The sequence below is a fragment of the Euleptes europaea genome, chromosome 6, assembly GCF_029931775.1.
Source record: "Euleptes europaea isolate rEulEur1 chromosome 6, rEulEur1.hap1, whole genome shotgun sequence".
Classification (NCBI taxonomy): domain Eukaryota; kingdom Metazoa; phylum Chordata; class Lepidosauria; order Squamata; family Sphaerodactylidae; genus Euleptes; species Euleptes europaea.
Genome location: NC_079317.1, coordinates 103,879,212 through 103,896,967, shown reverse-complemented (window position 1 = coordinate 103,896,967; position 17,756 = coordinate 103,879,212). Strand labels below are relative to the sequence as shown.

Genomic DNA, 17,756 nt, shown 5'->3' with positions numbered 1-17,756 from the left:
GCCGTCCCCCTTGCAGGACAGGAGGGGGCCCTAAGGGGGGCAGAATGTCAGGCCTACTCGCTGTGTCTCAAATAGTTTTGTTTTCTCACAGACTTTCCTCCAAGGATTGTTCAAGGACTGTTTTCCCTAAACTGCATTCCTGTTCCCTTTGAAGCTGGCTGGTACCCGTGGGAGCTGGGATACCTGTAGACTGTTTGAAGTGATCTCATGAGACTGTATTGATGAACACTTTTTTCAATGTTCTTATATTATCAAGTGCATGCCATTTCCCCCCATTGCTGTCTTTGGATTTCTAAGCTCTGCTTGCCTGTGATACCATTAAACCAACTCTTTTGACTACTTAGTCTCCTGGTGTGGCTTTTGGTTGTCGTTGGGACAAGTGCTTACCTGAGAGGAAGGCATTGAACCAGAGCTAGTTTACAAGTTTTACTACAGAGAAGGCATAGATCTTAGATGGGTTAGTTAGTACAGAATTACAATTCTTAAATTAAGTTCCCAAATTCAGTTCACAGAACTTCCTATAGATGTTCCTATTCAGACTCTGCTGCCGAGATAACAGGGAAATATGGAGATTATACAATCTCTCCCCCCCCCCCAGAGAACAAAGAAGTGTGGAGATCGTTCCTCAAATCTCTCCCTGCCAGTTTTTTTCTGAGCTTCTCTCAAAGATTAACTCTTTGTTTGTCACACCAGACAACACTCTTGCTCTGTGGCTGCATTAGGGCCAGACTGTCACAGAGATTCCACCTTTCAAAGTGGCCATTTTTTCCAGATGAACTGATCTCTTTTGAGAGCTCCAACCACCACCTGGAGGCTGGCAACCTCTATGACATTGTACCTCACTGAGGTCCCTGTCCTCCCCATGCTCCATCCCAAAATCTCGAGGAGTTTCCCAACATGGATCTGGCAACCCTACCCCTCCATAACCTGCTAGTGGCCAGGGTAGGTGAGTAGGGGGCTAGCAACCCTAGTGCAGTGGCTCCTGGTTTTGCCCTATGCCAGCAACATCTATATTCCTCCTCAGCAGGCCTAGTGTGTGTGGGGGCAGGGCTTATGGCAACAGCCCACTGGGATTTCCCCTGGTAAAGTAAATGGCCACTTAGCCCCTGCATACAGTGATCAGCAAGAAGGGAAATGGGTGTGGTGATTCTAGGGTTGCCAACCTCAAGGTGGTGGCTGGAGATCTCCTGGGATTACAACTGATCTCCAGGCAACAGAGATCAGTTCACCTGGAGAAAATGGCCACTTTGGAAGGTGGATTCTATGGCATTATATCCCATTGAAGTCCCTCCCCTCTCCAAACCCCACCTTCAGACTCCATCCCAAAAATCTCCAAGTATTTCCCAACCCAGAGCTGGCATCCCTACATAGAGTCCACCCTCCAAAGCATCCATTTTCTCCAGGAGAACTGATCTCTGTAGTCTGGAAATGAGCTGTAATTCCAGGCTATCCCCAGCTCCCACCTGGAGGCTGGCATCTCGACGCTGCACCTCTGCTTCCCACCCAGGCCAGCAAAGAGGAACAAGAGTACAGCAGCACCTGGCGTTGTCCTATGCCAGCAGCACCTCATTTCTCCCCAGCTATCTGTTTGGCCTGCCTTAAGATGAGGGGGACATCGTACCAGGAGGGGCCAAGTCTGTAGGATGGTGTGTGGCCCTTTCCTAGAGTTGTCAACTCCAGGTTAGGAAATTCCTGGATATTTGGGAATGGGACCTGGGAAGAGGAAAAACAAAAATTAGCAGCTAAAGCTTCTAGTGGTGAGAGTGAGAGACAATGATCTGGGAGAGCTGGATTCAAATTGTCACTCTGCCATGAAGCTTACTGGGTGACACTGGGCCAATCTAAACTATCTGATGGTGAATAAAATGTACTAGACAGATAGTACCATCCAGTGGCTCTAATCCCGATACATCTAACATCACAGTCACCAAATGACAGCTCCAAAGAATTGTTAAAGGAAGTAATGACAGTTATGGTGGTATAAAACTGTTTTACGTTTGTTATACAGATATGCCGAGACACATAGCATAAGATGTCTGTTTTACACCAAATTAAATCTGCTTTGAAGGGGGTGCTTTTACTTGGAAAATAGAAACTCATCGTTCTTTGAATTTCAAAAGAATTGGATGTGTTATTTTGAATATGCAAACTTGAAGCTGTAAAACAAAATATTAGTATTGATATATGCTGGTTTAGAGAGTAGATGTAGTTATTTTTGAAAGAAAAATAGTAAAAGTTGAGTGAAAATGTGTTAAGATGACAAAGAAGATTATAGCAAAAATGCTAGGTATTACAACTTTAAATACAAAATCTAGAAATATTATAATATATCATACTGCAAATAGAATAGAAAGATTATACAGTTATCAAGAGGATTGTGTATTGTGACTTCAAGAACCGTTAAACATTAACTCTAGAAGAAGCCCAGTCTGTATGTGAATAGATATGTATACAATGTATGTTGTGTGTATGTTAAGTTTTAATATTTAATAAAATGCATTTAAAAAGAAAATTGATACTCAGAAGATCTCCTAAAGAAGGACTGGCATATTTGACAAGGAAAATGACTGGGCTTTCTTTTGGGGATTGTGGCAGAGCCATGGATTACTTTCTGCATACTAGTACACAGTTTACTCAACTGTGTGTGTGTGTGTGGGGGGAGTTTCAGGAGAAACAGAACTTCAATTAAACCTTTAATTAAGTCTGTAAGGATAAACAGGACAGAATGCTAACACTGGAAACCCTTTGGGAAAGATTGCCCCTGTGAGCAGTGCAAACCTTGCATTAGTCCGCTGGGGTTCTGAACTGGATAAATGTCACCTCAGAGTTATCCCAAACAGATGGTGAGATCTCCTAACAACAGGCTGAGCATCTAACAGATCCAGAGCAGGGAGTTAAGATTCCAGCCACAACTTTCAGGTGAGAACAATTCCAAAGAGGCCAGAATTTGGGAAGCCAGAGTCAGTGGGATTGTTCTGAAGGCATCTACAGAATGTAAGGCATTGAAGTATATCCTTAACAAGAACCCAACTAGAAAAAAAAGTTGACGCAAGACATTCTACCTTCCTAAGAATACCCATCTAGTTCAACCTTGAATATCAAGCAAGCATTTGTTGAATGATGCATGTGAGAGAAGTGGGCAGTAGATCAGCATAGTCATTTTTGACAAGCTATAGCGCAGTGTTCTTCCAAGGACAATCTAATGAATATGACCATCTAATGTTTAATATATTCCAAAGCAGGACACTCCTATATTAGCAGACTTACTGCCTCTTTATTAGCTGGCAGAGTAAATAACATAGGGAGTCATCACAGGGAGTGTTTGTTTCAGCAATACAGCCAAAATAAAATCTGGAATAGGTCAGGTAAACAAGGTGTTATAAAGACTATCACTGGTCATTATCCAATGATCTAGAAGTTCTACAGAAGACTGTATCCCCACCCCTACCCCACTCCATGAATTCTATTGATTCTTACAGAGATGGTTACAGTTGAATACAAGAAGCTGCTCACCATCCCAGTCAGGTCTCAAGAAGGAAAGATTGGAGTAGGACAATATAAATGCTTTTCCACCCCCATATTGATTGGTGATGTGATGGACAAGTGAAATGCTTCGCAGCACTAGATTCCAGCTAGGTAGGGAAGAAAGGGGAGGGGAGAGGAATATAATATATAAACTCTTTGTGACTGGGTGACACATCCAGCTAGTGAAATGGCTTTTTAGTTAGCTAAGATCCTCATGAAATGTATTTATTTATTTAAAACATTTTAATGCCTCGTTTCCACCCGATCAGGGTTCCCAAGGTGGCAAAATAAAAACATTAAAACATTTGAGCAACTACAACACCATTTAAAACTATAAAATAATTCAATAAAAACACATAAACAAACAACACCAGGACCAGGGAGGAGATGCAGTAATGGTTATTGGGGGTATGTCAAATGAAACAAAACGTATTCACCCACTAGTGGAAGACACCAATAGAAGGCGACAGAAAAATGTCCCGGGGAGGGAGCTCCAAAGTTCTGGTACCACAACCAAGTAAGCCCTTTCTCAGGTTGCCATCCATCCAGTCTCAGATGGCAGCCTTTCTTACAGCTAAAGAACAAAGGAAGGTTCTACCCCAAAGCCCCTCACAGTGCCTATCTTCCATGGGCTAGTAGTGTGTATGGTTGCTGAGAATAAATATCTCCAGATAACTATGGTAGGTGTTCAGGAAAGTGGTTTGGTATGTGCCCCCCCCCCAATTGCAGTATTTGCTGTTCAGTTACTGCAGATTCACATGTGGAAATGTTTTGCTACCTATATATCTCACACTGGGGTATTCTTCACGGAGATTTGCTGCTGTTTCGATGCTGATTTGCATCAGAGGCAAATTTTGGTTATTCACTGCAGATCCGCGTTTTCCCCCATTGAGCAAAATAAGCCGGGTTAAAAGAGAGGCAATCTAAACCACTTCTGAGCCGTACTTTCCAGTAGAAGAGTGTTTTGTTGCGCGGATGCCCATGAAAAAATGTTTGCTTCGCTCCCCGGGACGTCTCCTTTCTCCTCCCCCAAGAACGGTGATTGGCTGGGGGAGTTGCCACTCTAACAGCATCACACCGGCAGGAGGGAGATCCAAAGCAGACTGGCTGCCCCTCTTCAGAAGGGTGATGGGGGTTTTGGCTTGGATTTGCCGCTCTCAGGATGCCCACCCCCAACACACACACACATAGGATCGCACCGGCTGGAGGGAGACCCAGAGCATACTGGCTGCCCCTCTTCAGAAGGGTGACGGGAGTTTTGGCTTGGATTTGCCGCTTTCAGGATGCCCCCCCAAACACACACACACATAGGATCGCACCAGCTGGAGGGAGACCCAGAGCAGACTGGCTGCCCCTCTTCAGAAGGGTGACGGGAGTTTTGGCTTGGATTTGCCTCTTTTAGGATGCCCCCCCCAAACACACACACGCATAGGATCGCACCAGCTGGAGGGAGACCCAGAGCAGACTGGCTGCCCCTCTTCAGAAGGGTGACGGGAGTTTTGGCTTGGATTTGCCGCTCTCAGGATGCCCCCCCCCCAAACACACACACACAGGATCATGGGAAGAGTGGGCGGGATTAGGCGGATTTGGAGCGGTGAGTCATGAGTGGCAGCAGACGTAAGCAGCGCAGAGAAGTGCGCTGTTTCTCCCGTGAAAAATTTAAAATGCCTCGAGATGGGGGGAGAATCTGTGCTGCCATGAAAAAGCTATTTAAATCAGTTTATTGTTTGCTCCGATTCGAAACTGAAGCAAAATCCACCGTGAAAAATACCCCACTGAGTTGGATATTAAACTTTAAAAAAAATAGAGAAGAAGTTACTTGGTTAATATCAGATTATTAATGCATTGGTTACCAGATAATATACTGGGTATTCAGAGTCCCCCCCACCCATACACACACAACACAGAGAAGCATTATTAGTGCCTAGTTGTGCAATCAAACTGTCATGCTAAGCATGAGGACAGAATGGACCCAAGCAATACTTGGCACATATTAATTGGCACATCTTCTAATGCATTCCACATATACTTTTGGAAACTTTGAAGTGACATGGTAAATGTGGAATGCATTAGAAGATGTGCCAATTAATAAAAGCAGACAGTGCCAATTAATAAAAGCAGACAGTGGGGTTTAGCTATGAATGGAATATCTTATCAACTAATCCCACCATTCTCAGCATGCTGAGGTTATCAAGAACATTCACTTTAATCATAGAATCATAGAGTTGGAAGGGACCACCAGGGCCATCAAGTCCAACCCCCTGCACAATGCAGGAAATTCACAACTACCTCCCCCCTCCCCCCACACCTTTAGTGATCAGAAGATGGCCAAGATGCCCTCCCTCTCATCATCTGCCTACGGTCACAGAATCAGCATTGCTGACAGATGGCCATCTAACCTCTTCTTAAAAACCTCCAGGGAAGGAGAGCTTACCACCTCCCGAGGAAGCCTGCTCCACCGAAGAACCGCTCTGTTAGAAAATTCTTCCTAATGTCTAGACGGAAACTCTTTTGATTTTATTTCAACCCATTGGTTCTGGTCCGACCTTCTTGGGCAACATAAAACAACTCGGCACCCTCCTCTATATGACAGCACTTCATGTACTTGAACATGGTTATCATATCCCCTCTCAGTCTTCTCCTCTTCAGGCTAAACATACCCAGCTCCTTCAATCTTTCCTCATAGGACTTGGTCTCCAGACCCCTCACCACCTTTGTTGCCTTCCTCTGGACACGTTCCAGCTTGCTACATCTTTCTTAAATTGTGGTGCCCAAAACTGAACACAGTACTCTAGTTGAGGTCTAACCAGAGAGGAGTAAAGCTATACCATCACTTCACGTGATCTGGACACTATACTTCTGTTGATGCAGCCCAAGTCTGCATTTCCCTTTTTAGTTACAGCATCACACTGCTGACTCATGTTCAGTGTTTGGTCTACTAAGACCCCAAGATCCTTTTCACACACATTACTGCTCAAACAAGTCTCCCCCATCCTATAATTATGCATTTGATTTTTCCTACCTAAATGCAGAACTTTACATTTGTCTTTGTTGAAGTGCATTTTATTAGTTCTAGCCCATTTCTCCAGCCTGTCAAGATCATCCTGCATCTTCTACCATATTTGCTACCCCTCCCAATTTAGTATCATCTGCAAATTTAATAAGCATCCCCTCTATTCCTTCATCCAAATCATTTATAAAGATGTTGAACAACACAGGGCCAAGCACAGATCCCCAAGGAACTCCACTAGTCACTTCTCTCCAAGTGGATGAGGAACCACTAGCACTCTTTGGGTATGATCTGTCAACCAGTTGCAGATCCACCTAACAATAATAGGATCTAACCCACATTTTCCCAATTTGTCAACTAGAATATTATGTGGAACCTTATCAAAAGCCTTACTGAAATCTAGATAAACTATGTTTACAGCATCCCCCTGATCCAGCAAGGTAGTAACTTTCTCAAAAAAGGAGATAAGATTAGTCTGACATGACTTATTCTTGAGAAACCTGTGCTGGCTCTTAGAGATCAGATCCATCCTTTCTAAATGCTCAAGGACTGACTGATGATTTGTTCAAAAACTTTTCCTGATATAGAAGTCAAGCTGATGGGTCGGTAGTTACCCGGATCCTCCTTTTTCCTTCTTGAAGATGGGACAACATTTGCCCGCCTCCTATCTTTTGGCACCTCACCTGTTTGCTAAGACTTTTCAAAAATGATGGTTCCGAAATTACATCTGCAAGTTCTTTGAGTACCCTTGGGTGCAGTTCATCTGGCCCAGAGGATTTTGTTTCATTTAAAGAAACCAGGTGTTTGTGCACTACCCCAATGCCAATTCTAGGCTGCAAATCCCTTCCCTTATCACATGTTCTGTTTATGCCATATTGAGCACCACTTCCCTCACGAGAAAAGACTGAGGAAAAGTAGGAATTGAGGAGTTCTGCCCTCTCTTCATCTCCTGTTGCAATTGCACTTTCCGGACCACACAATGGGCTTATCTTGTCCTTGTTCTTACTCTTACTCTGTACATAGGAAAAGAACCCTTTTTTGTTGCGTTTAGCATCTCTTGCTAGCCTAAGTTCATACTGAACTTTCCTAACACTCTCCCTAAAAGCACTAGTTATTTGTTTATATTCCTCTTTGGTTATAAGGTAGGAGCCCCGTGGCGCAGAGTGTTAAGCTACAGTACTGCAGTCAAAAGCTCTGCTCACGACCTGAGTTCGATCCCGACAGAAGTCGGTTTCAGGTAGCCGGCTCAAGGTCGACTCAGCCTTCCATCCTTCCGAGGTCGGTCAAATGAGTACCCAGCTTGCTGGGGGTAAAGGGAAGATGACTGGGGAAGGCACTGGCAAACCACCCCGCAAACAAAGTCTGCCTAGAAAACGTCGGGATGTGACGTCTCCCCATGGGTCAGGAATGACCCGGTGCTTGCACAGGGGACCTTTACCTTTTTTTTACCTTGGTTATAAGGCCCTCCTTCCACTTCCTAAATGAGTCTTTTTTATTTCTCAGCTCTTTAAAAAGCTGTTTGTGGAGCCACCCTGGCCTCTTTAGGCTCCTCCCATTTTTCCTTCTCATAGGAATGGTTTGGGATTGCGCCTTCAGTATTTTATTTTTAATAAACGCCCACCCTTCTTGAACTCCCTTCTACTTAAGTATTTCTGACCATGAGATTATACCTAGCATAAGTTTGTTAAAATTTGCTCTTTTAAAGTCCAACCTATATGTCTGACTATGTACAGGTTTTCCTTTCCCCAAGATTGTAAATTCCAAGAGTACGTGGTCACTACTACCGAGGGTGCCTACTACTTTAACCTCATCGACCAGTTCTTCCCTGTTGGTGAGAATCAAGTCTAAGATACCAGATCCCCTTGTCTCCTTGTCCACTTTCTGGAATAGGAAGTTGTCAGCAAGACAAGTCAGGAATTTATTGGATCTTGCATTTTTAGCAGAGTTGGACTTCCAACAGATATCCGGGTAATTAAAATCTCCCATGACCACCATGTCCCATCTCTTTGAGAACTTTGTGATCTGGTTTGGAGAGTCCCATCCAAGTCCTCTGCCTAGTTTGGTGATTGATAGCAGACCCCCACGAGAATATCACGATTATTTCTTATTCCTTTTATGTTTACCATAGAGTCTCGACTGCACTACCATGCTCAGATTCATGTACTTCTTCACAATCTTTGACATACAGTGCTACTCCTCCCCTCTTTACTATCATTCATCTGCTATTTGCTATTATCTGGTATTTCCATCTATAGTCAAGGTATATGCTGAATAGTACAGTTCTTTGCAAAGACTGTCCCTGATCCAGCTAAAGTTATTCATTTGAGACAATGCAGTCCTGAACAAAGTTACACTTTTCTCATCCTATAGACTTTAGTGGGTTTAGAAAGGTATAACCTCTTCTTTGGATAACACTTCTAATCCCTTTGAATCAAATAGAAATAGTTGATTATATCTGTCTCTCAGCTAAGGGTATTAGCTGCTGTGAATGGGATATAGTCATGATGAGTAACTTTAACTGGATGGGGCTCACTGTGTTTCTTACTTGAAAAAAGAGTAATTATGGCTCTGAGGAGCAAGCATACTAGAAAAAACTGAAAGAACTAAATCATGGGACCATTATTACAGCCGAGGAAAAATGGCATATTTTCAGTAACCTGCTCCTAGCCAATGAAAACCAATAGTCACTTAACAGATCTGTCCCATGCAACTAAGAGACAGTTTGAAAGACTTGAGCTCTAGCTTTCTCCAATAAATTTAAGTGACTGGCTGAAAGAGATCTTTGAATTGTACTGGAAACTTCAATGACAACATCAACTCAAGCTGGGGATAATTAGAACTGAAAATAAAATGCAATGTCCTTGTACAGATCTATAGTACAGCCTCATTTGAAATACTATGTGCAGCTCTGGTCCCCATATCTCAAAAAGGATATTGAACTGGAAAAGTACAGAAGAAGGAAATCAAGATGATTAAGGGGTTGGAGCACCTTTGCTATTAGGAAAGATTGAAAAGTCTGGGGCTTTTCAGTCTAGAAATCAGATGGCTGATAGATAAAGGTTTATAAAATTATGCACGGGGTGGAGAAAATGGATGGAGAGAACATTTTCTCCCTCTCCAATAATACTAGAACTCAGGAGCATCCAATGAAATTGATAGGCAATAGGTATACAAGAGACAAAAGGAAATAATCTTTACTCAATGAGTAATTAAATTGTGGCATCCTCTGAAAATGAATGTGGTGATGGCCATGAGCATAGATGGTTTAAAAAGAGAATTAGACAGATCCATGGAGGATATGTCTAGCAATGGCTATTAGCAATGGTAGGTAAAGGGAACCTCCATATACAAAGGCAAAAGACCTCTGAATGCCAGTCCTAGAGGTAGCACCAAGGGATGGCTTTGTTTTCTATACTCCTGTTTGGAGCTTTCCAGGATAACTGGTTGGCTGCTGTGTGAAACAGTATGCAGGATTGGATGGATCAATCATCCAATCCAGCAGAGATGTTACTGCTACCTGGATCAAATTGATCTCTGTTGTATCTGAAAAGTGTACAACATGTAGGAAGTTGTTTAAACAGGGCTCCAAAGGCATACTAGTCTCTCATTCCTTGTCTGCACATCTAACCCCAGTAGTTTCCAGAATGCAGTATGATCATCCAATGAGACAATATATTTGGGGTAGGAATTATTGTCTTGGGGTTTTGGTAGGAAATGAAACAGTATTGCAGAGTGAAGAAAGATGTAGACTTTTAAAGCAGGACCCCCCCTTTGTGTGCTTTTAATGAACCATTCTTCATTCACATGTAAAAATAACCCATAAAATGGTTACAAGGAGTACTTACTTTTAATCATTTTAATATCTGTTAACTTTCTATAAAGTTATCATATTAAATATAAGCATTGTTTTCTTTTCTTTAGGAAGAATCACAGCATACAGTGGTTTATGCTTCCACCTGATTATTAATCAGTAAGGAGACTCCAGGTGAAAAGAGAACACATCAAAAGAATACTGTTGTCTTTGTCAAGCAGTGCAGTCTGCCCTTGTAGTCTGTCCTTGTCCTCCTTTGCCCTACAAAGCATTTCCTTTAGAGTGGTGATTTTTGTTTTCCCTTCACACCTCAGTTCCTTCACCTTTTAATCTTTTTCTCTGAGGATGGATAAGGACAATCATACCACAGTAACAGAGTTCATTTTCTTGGGCTTCACAGACAATCCACGGCTAGAAATTGCCCTCTTTGTGGTGTTTTTCTTCATTTACCTGGCAAATGTGTTGGGAAATGTGGGCATGATTTTCCTGATCATCGCTGATGAGCAGCTCCACACACCCATGTATTTTTTCCTTTGCCACCTCTCGTTAGTGGACCTGGGCTACTCTACCGCCATTGCCCCACGCATGCTGGCTGACTTCCTACGCCAACGCAAAGTCATCTCCTTCTCCAGCTGTGCTACACAATTTGCATTTTTTGTGGGCTTTGTGGATGCTGAATGCTATGTCTTAGCTGCCATGGCATATGACCGCTACATGGCCATCTGCCGACCTCTCCATTATACCACAGTCATGTCAAAGCAAGTCTGTCTGGTATTGGTGATTGGTTCCTATGTAATCGGTCTTATAAGCTTGGTATCCCACACCAGCTTGACTTTCAGCTTGAATTTCTGTGGTTCAAACATCATCAACCATTTCTTCTGTGAGATCCCTCCACTCCTAGCATTGTCTTGCTCTGACACTTATGTGAGTGAGATCCTCCTCTTCAGCCTCTGCGGCTTCATTGAGTTGAGCACCATCCTCATTATCTTGATCTCCTACCTCTTCATCTTTGTTGCCATCTTGAGGATCCGTTCTGCTGAGGGTAGACGCAAAGCATTCTCCACCTGTGCTTCCCATCTCACTGGGGTCACATTGTTTTATGGGACAGTTATGTTTATGTACTTGAGGCCAACATCCAGCTACTCATTAGACCAGGACAAATGGGCCTCTGTGTTCTACACAGTTGTGATCCCAATGCTGAACCCCCTAATCTATAGCCTGAGGAACAAAGATGTGAAGGAAGCTTTCAAAAGAGTTATCAGCAAGAAAATTTTATCCCAGTAATATTTCCTCTACATTATGAAATGACAGGTTCAAAGGGCTGCACAAAGAAATTCAGTGTATGTCTTTTGTTACATTATATTATGATGCAAGAACATTCTCATCTGTTGAAAACTATGTAAAATGTAATATATTAAAGAATGATGCAGGTGTTTCTTGGTTATATAAGACTGGTACTAGAAGGAATAGTGCTCTGTTCCCATACATGAGGGTTTTTCAGTGTAGCCCAAATTTTAAAGCAAGTGAAATATTTCCTGTTAAATACTTTTTCTTAAAAATTGCAAAGGTTAAAAAAATTAAAATTAAGAATGTTAATGATTGGTTAGAAGTGACACATTGATAGTGTTTTTTTAAAATACTAGTTTTTATTTTTATACATTAGGATATTGGGAAAAAAGAGGGGAAAAGAAGGGGAAAGGACAACTAAAAACAGTATGTCAGTGTCCAAGCTTCTATATAGCAATAAGTACATATCTCTGTCATCAAATTTAAACTTACACTATTAAAATCTTATATTAATTGTTTTTCTGAACTACATATTGAAGAGCAAAGAAATTGGAAGCACTTAATAGGTTGTTAATGATCGAGTAAAGACTATTACAATGCTATTAGTAGATACTCTTTTTATGTCAATAATCTAAAATTACAAACTTTTGATGCTAAATACTAATTTGAGATACTATCTCTATGTCCGCCTGAAAGCAGAAGAACTTGAAACACATGAATATTTATCATATAATGATTGCCATTTCAACTTAAAATCATTTATTGGGTTCTTTTTCATCAGGTGTGTTTGTTTTGACATCAAGGCAAAGTCAAATAGTTTATTAATCCATTCAACCATATCCGGAGACATAGAAGTTTTCCAGTATGTTGCATATAAGATTCTAGCAGCAGTGGTTGCACACTGAAAAAGTTCTCTATATGTTGAGCTCACTTGGGGGGGTATTATACCCAGCAACATATATTTAGGGTTTAACTCAAAGTCCACCAGTAACATATTGTCAGGCACGGCCTGGTATTCAGTGGTTTAGCCAGGTGGTATTCCAAGGCCGAACTGTTATTCAGCTCTACAGTTGTTTTGTCTTGCTCTGGGAAGGGCAAGTGTTATCTGGGAGTTGCCATGGCAACCAAGAGTCGTCCAGATTTTTCACTTTCACTATATAATATCTGTGCCCTTAGCATTGCCCCATTAGTGTCCTTGCAATTTCCAAGTTGGTTTCTGTAACTTGCTGTATATTTTCCATTAAATCAACTTTCTACGGAGAACCTGGAAGTCGTTTGTGGGATTTGTATGGCGAGCCCAGAGCTGACATTAGGACACGAATCCCTTTTTCACCTTTTTACCGTGATTCCTTTGTACGTCCGCGTCCTGGCTGAGCTGCAGGAGAGGAACTCCAGCGGTCGCTCCTGGAGGAAGCCGCACTCATCAGGAGTCCCATCGGTTGGCGGGGTTGGTTGCCTCGTAATGGGTTCACCTTGAGCGTGTGGTGCCCGTGGAGTGCACTGAGGACGCGGTTCGAGCCCGGGAGGAAACCCGGTGGCTTGCCGCTCTAGTGGAGGAAGCTCATTATTCTTAATAGGCTCTCTTGTAGTCCCTTACAATGTATTATTGTTTTTTTTTTGTACTATCTTCAATCAATTGTTTCATATACTCCTTCAGTTGTTCCATTTGTAGCCCAAAATCCAGGGAGTGTTTTTCAGTAGTTGGCTTTGACTTCGCTTTCTTGCCAGTTTTAGTGTTGTTGTCTGAGGTGGAAGCAATTCTAATTTGGAGTCAGTTCTGAATTTTTTTTCCAATGCTGTTGATAGCTCTTTGGGGTTCCAGTTACAACTAAAATTCTAGGACAATGGCATCTTTTGGATAAATTCAGATACCTTTTCATATTACCAATGACATTGAAACCTCAATCAACTCAATAGCATTTACTTCTGAGCAATTATTTATACAGTGACAAATTATTTAGAAGTAGATTTTAAAAGTTTAATTTCTTCAGACTTTTTATGGTAAATAAAAAATTGGAATTTATTTAGTGCATTAATAATTTTAATATGATTAGTAAATTAGTAAATTAGTCTCAACAATTAATTTAGGATATTAATTCACAGATTCTGGAAAAAACATTCCTTTCATAAATTTGATTAACCTTATACATTTTCGAGTCATATAGATAAACTTAATATACCATTTTTGGACATGACTATCTTTAAAAATACATGCAATGAACTCTTGGTATCTTTATATAGTAAATCCACAGACAAAATGCTTTCTTACATTATCACTCATATCATCTGAAGCCTTTGAAGACCAATCTTCCATTTAGCCAATTCTTGAGAATAAAAAGGAATTGTACCTTTAAGAAGGATTTTCAGCAAGCAGCCAGGGAGTTACAGTTAAAACTACTAGATAGAGGATACCCTAAATCAGTAATATATGAAGCCAAATTAAGAGCAGACAAATGTGAAAGAAAAACATTGTTTGAAACTAAAGAGAAGCCTAAACATCTTAAATTAATCATGACTATGAAATACTCACCTTTTAGTCTTCATATAAAAAGGATCATCCATAGATACTGGCCTCTTATATCATCCATTTCAGGCTGCGACAAACCTCCCATCATTGATTATATGCGAAATCATAATCTAAATGATTCTTTAATACATACTGACAATAGAAATACATACCTAGACCAATTTTAAGAGGTACTTTTAAATGTGGGCACTGTAGGGCATGCCAATTCTTGATAGAAACCAAAACAGTGAGTCATCCAGCATTAGCTATAAGGCAACATTTAATATTTTTCCTATATGCAATACATCCAGAATAGTCTATTTAATTTCTTGCCCCTGCCAAAAAATCAAGTCATTTTTTCCTTAGACGGCAACGTCAAGAAAGAATCACAAGATATCAACCTTAATTGAATAATTGATAAGGTAAATCTACCTGTTAACTAAAGGGTGTCTCTTAGGGGAGGTACTTTAATTTAAGAATTTAAATTAAGAATTTATTTCTATATAATATTTTCTGTTCAATATAGAGAAATATAACTGGACAAGTATTAATACAAAACAAGCTTACACCCGGGAACTTGTCTCAACCCTACCTGTTGGAACACTACCTGTTGAATATTTTACCTGTTGAACCAACAATTTGAATTCATATTGAATTGTACCACCTGTTGAATATATACTTACTTCATATACTGTTATATAAGCGGATTTTGTATGTTACATCCACTTTGTATATTTTTGTATATTAGTTGTATTGAAATATCTTTTTATGAATATCTCATGGTGAGTTATAACGTACTTATGCTGAACTTATTTGAAAGATTATATGTTTATAATTTATCAGTATTGTAATATTTTATTTTAGGAGGTACTATCTGACTATTGTGTGTCTAACCAATATGTGGATGGCATTCAGCTCTATCTCACACTTCCAGCAAATCCCTGGGAGGCTGTGAATACTGTGAGTAGGAGCCTGGAGGCTGGTTTGAGATGGACAATGGCTAAACAATGAAATTTAATCCAGGTAAAACAGAGGTGCTCCTAGTTTGACCCAGGAATTGGGAACTTCCTGTTCTGGATGGGATTGTGCTCCCCCTAAAAGAGCACTTTTGTAGTTTGGGGTGTTGACATGTAAGACTGCACATGGCAAGCAGATAGAAAAGATCTAAGTGACAGCCAGGTGATTGGTGATGTCACATGACAGCTCAATGACTGAGCAGAAAAACTGGCTTGCACTGGACTGAGCTAGATGGTCCTGGAGACAAGGCAGCCAACAGTTGATTGGCTGGGAGACTATGCCAGTAATGTATATAAGTGTAACATATATGTATTTGGTTGTGGGTTGAGAGAAGTGGATGCTTTGCGAAGCACTTTGACACTGTGAAATAAAATAGCACTTTTGTATATGTGCTGACTCTGCAGTATTCACTTGCCTCTGGGGTGTCTGATACTTCTTCCAAACACCAACAGGGCTATGGGCCCAGAACGACTGCGCTAGGTGCTGGAGGTTCTGAACAGAGGTTTATCTGTGGAACAGGTACTGTGGACTGCAGAGGGAGCGAGTGAATGTCTGAGGTGGATTCAGATGGAGCAGAGGAGAAGGCAAGCCTATCTGCTGGCAGTGAGTTGTCGGGAGCAGAGGAGGAGGCAAGCCTGTCTGCGGAGAGTGAGTTGTTGGGGGTGGAGGAGGAGAGTGATACAGAGCTTGAGGTGCCGGGTGCTGATGACATGGCACAGGCGGCTACAGCGTTACTTGTGGATAAGCTCACCTCCACCAACTATGAGGTCTGGGCATTGCGAATGCAGCACTATCTCAAGAGAGAGGCGTTGTAGATTTATGTTTCTGACCCCCCTGACACAGAGACAGCTCAGGACGTGATTAAAGATGAAAAAGCACTGGCTACGATAGTGCTGAGCATGGTGGACGACCAGCTGGTGCATGTTTCAAGTTCCTTGAAAGCGAAAGCTGCTTGGGACTCCCTTAAGCAAGTTTATGTACAAAAGACAGCTGGCTCTTTAATGGCTATTACCCGACGGATGTATCGGACAGTTTTGAAAATTGGAGTGCCGGTGAGATTGCACATGAACTCTTTAGCAGAGTGCTTCCAAATGCTGGAACAGAGAGGGAAAGCCGTGCCGGAGGAAGACAAGGTCTTCATATTATTAAGCTCTCTGTCAGAGAATTACAATATGCTAATCACAGCTTTGGAATCTCTGGAAATAGGTCAGCTGACTTGGCAATATGTGTCTGGAAGGCTGTTAGAACACGAGCAAAGATTGATTGCGTCGGCATCTGGGAAGCCTGCCCGGTCAGAGGGAGGAAAAGATAAGTTTGCAGAGGAAAAGCACCTGCCGTCGGATTTACAGCATGTGGCTTTGAAAGTCAGGAGATGCTTTTTGTGTGGTTCCCAAAAACATTTAAAACGCGACTGCCCTGACGTCAGGAAGAAGAACAGAGGGAAGCAGTGTTTGGCAGGCGCAGCCAGAAGTCAGAAGGCGTCATTGGTGAGAACAGAGACTAATGAATCTGCTGGCATTTGGATTCTGGACTCTGGGGCTTCTCAGAACATTTGTCAGAGTGAGGAGCTACTACAGGACGCACACAGTTCCAGTCTGAAGCATGTTAGCTTGGCAGACGGACGCAGTGCAGATGTGGTGTGTGAGGGAAGTGTAAGGTTCCCTGCACTGGACTATGTATTTAAAAAGGTGCTTTGTGTACCAACTATAGAGACAAATTTGCTAAGTGTCTGTGCATTAGATAATGCAGGGTTTACTGTGACTTTTGCTGAAAAATCATGCCAGATAGCAAAGAATGGAGAGGTGCTTCTGAGAGGAAAGCTATGTCATAATGTGTATGTGGTGGAGAATGTTCATGTGGAGGCAAAAACAGTGCTTAATCAAAGCTTGCATGACAGCTGCTTGAATTTATGGCATAGACGCCCAGGTCATTCCGGGTACGGGGCAATAAATAAAACACTATCTCTACTAGGTAAAGAGAAAGTGGAAAAATGTGAAAGGTTTCTAGACTGTGAGGTCTGTAAGTGTGTCAAGTCTAAAGCCTACCCAGTGGCTAGACACAGTGATAGGTCGGAAAGAGCTCTAAAGCTATGTCATAGTGATGTCATTGGTCCTTTCAGAGAGAGCCATTCAGGAAACCGGTATGCTTTGATCATAACAGATGACCACAGTAGATTCACCTGAGTGTTTCCCATCAAAAGGAAGTCTGATGTATTTGAGACCTTCAAGTACTGGGCTAGAAGGGTACAGAAGCAGCTTGGTCAAGAGCTTTGCGCTTTTCAAACAGACTTTGGTGGGGAGTACATGTCAAATGCGTTTGCTAAGTGGTTGCAGCAACAAGGCTAATGTTTCAACTCCCCAGGAAAATGGAATTGCAGAAAGGCATGGTGGGATGTTGCAAACAAAAATGTATGCCATGCTGCGAGATGCAGACCTACCTATGACTTTTTGGGCAGAAGCTTTGAAGGCAGCATGTTATATTTCTAATAGGATCTGGACTAGGTCCATAGATGATATTCCCTACAGGGCACTGTATAAAAAGGACCCTAGTCTAAGCTATTTTAGAGTGTTTGGGGTGAAAGCCTGGGTGAATGTGCCTTT

The 17,756-nt window shown here is 41.8% G+C and overlaps 1 protein-coding gene across 3 annotated transcripts; it reads left to right on the top strand.

Moving 5' to 3' along the window:
- The first annotated feature begins 1,963 nt into the window (after positions 1-1,963).
- On the top strand, positions 1,964-11,630 carry LOC130478770 (olfactory receptor 1019). 3 transcript variants are annotated; one of them, XM_056850983.1, is made up of 2 exons: positions 1,964-1,975; positions 10,701-11,630. In XM_056850983.1, the coding sequence occupies exons 1-2, from the start codon at positions 1,964-1,966 to the stop codon at positions 11,628-11,630; spliced, it is 942 nt and encodes a 313-aa protein (XP_056706961.1). The 3 variants fall into 3 exon arrangements, with proteins under 3 accessions (XP_056706961.1, XP_056706963.1, XP_056706962.1); XM_056850985.1 differs by lacking the exon at positions 1,964-1,975 and adding an exon at positions 6,779-6,808; XM_056850984.1 differs by lacking the exon at positions 1,964-1,975 and having other exon boundaries at positions 10,692-11,630.
- Positions 11,631-17,756: the final 6,126 nt, after the last annotated feature.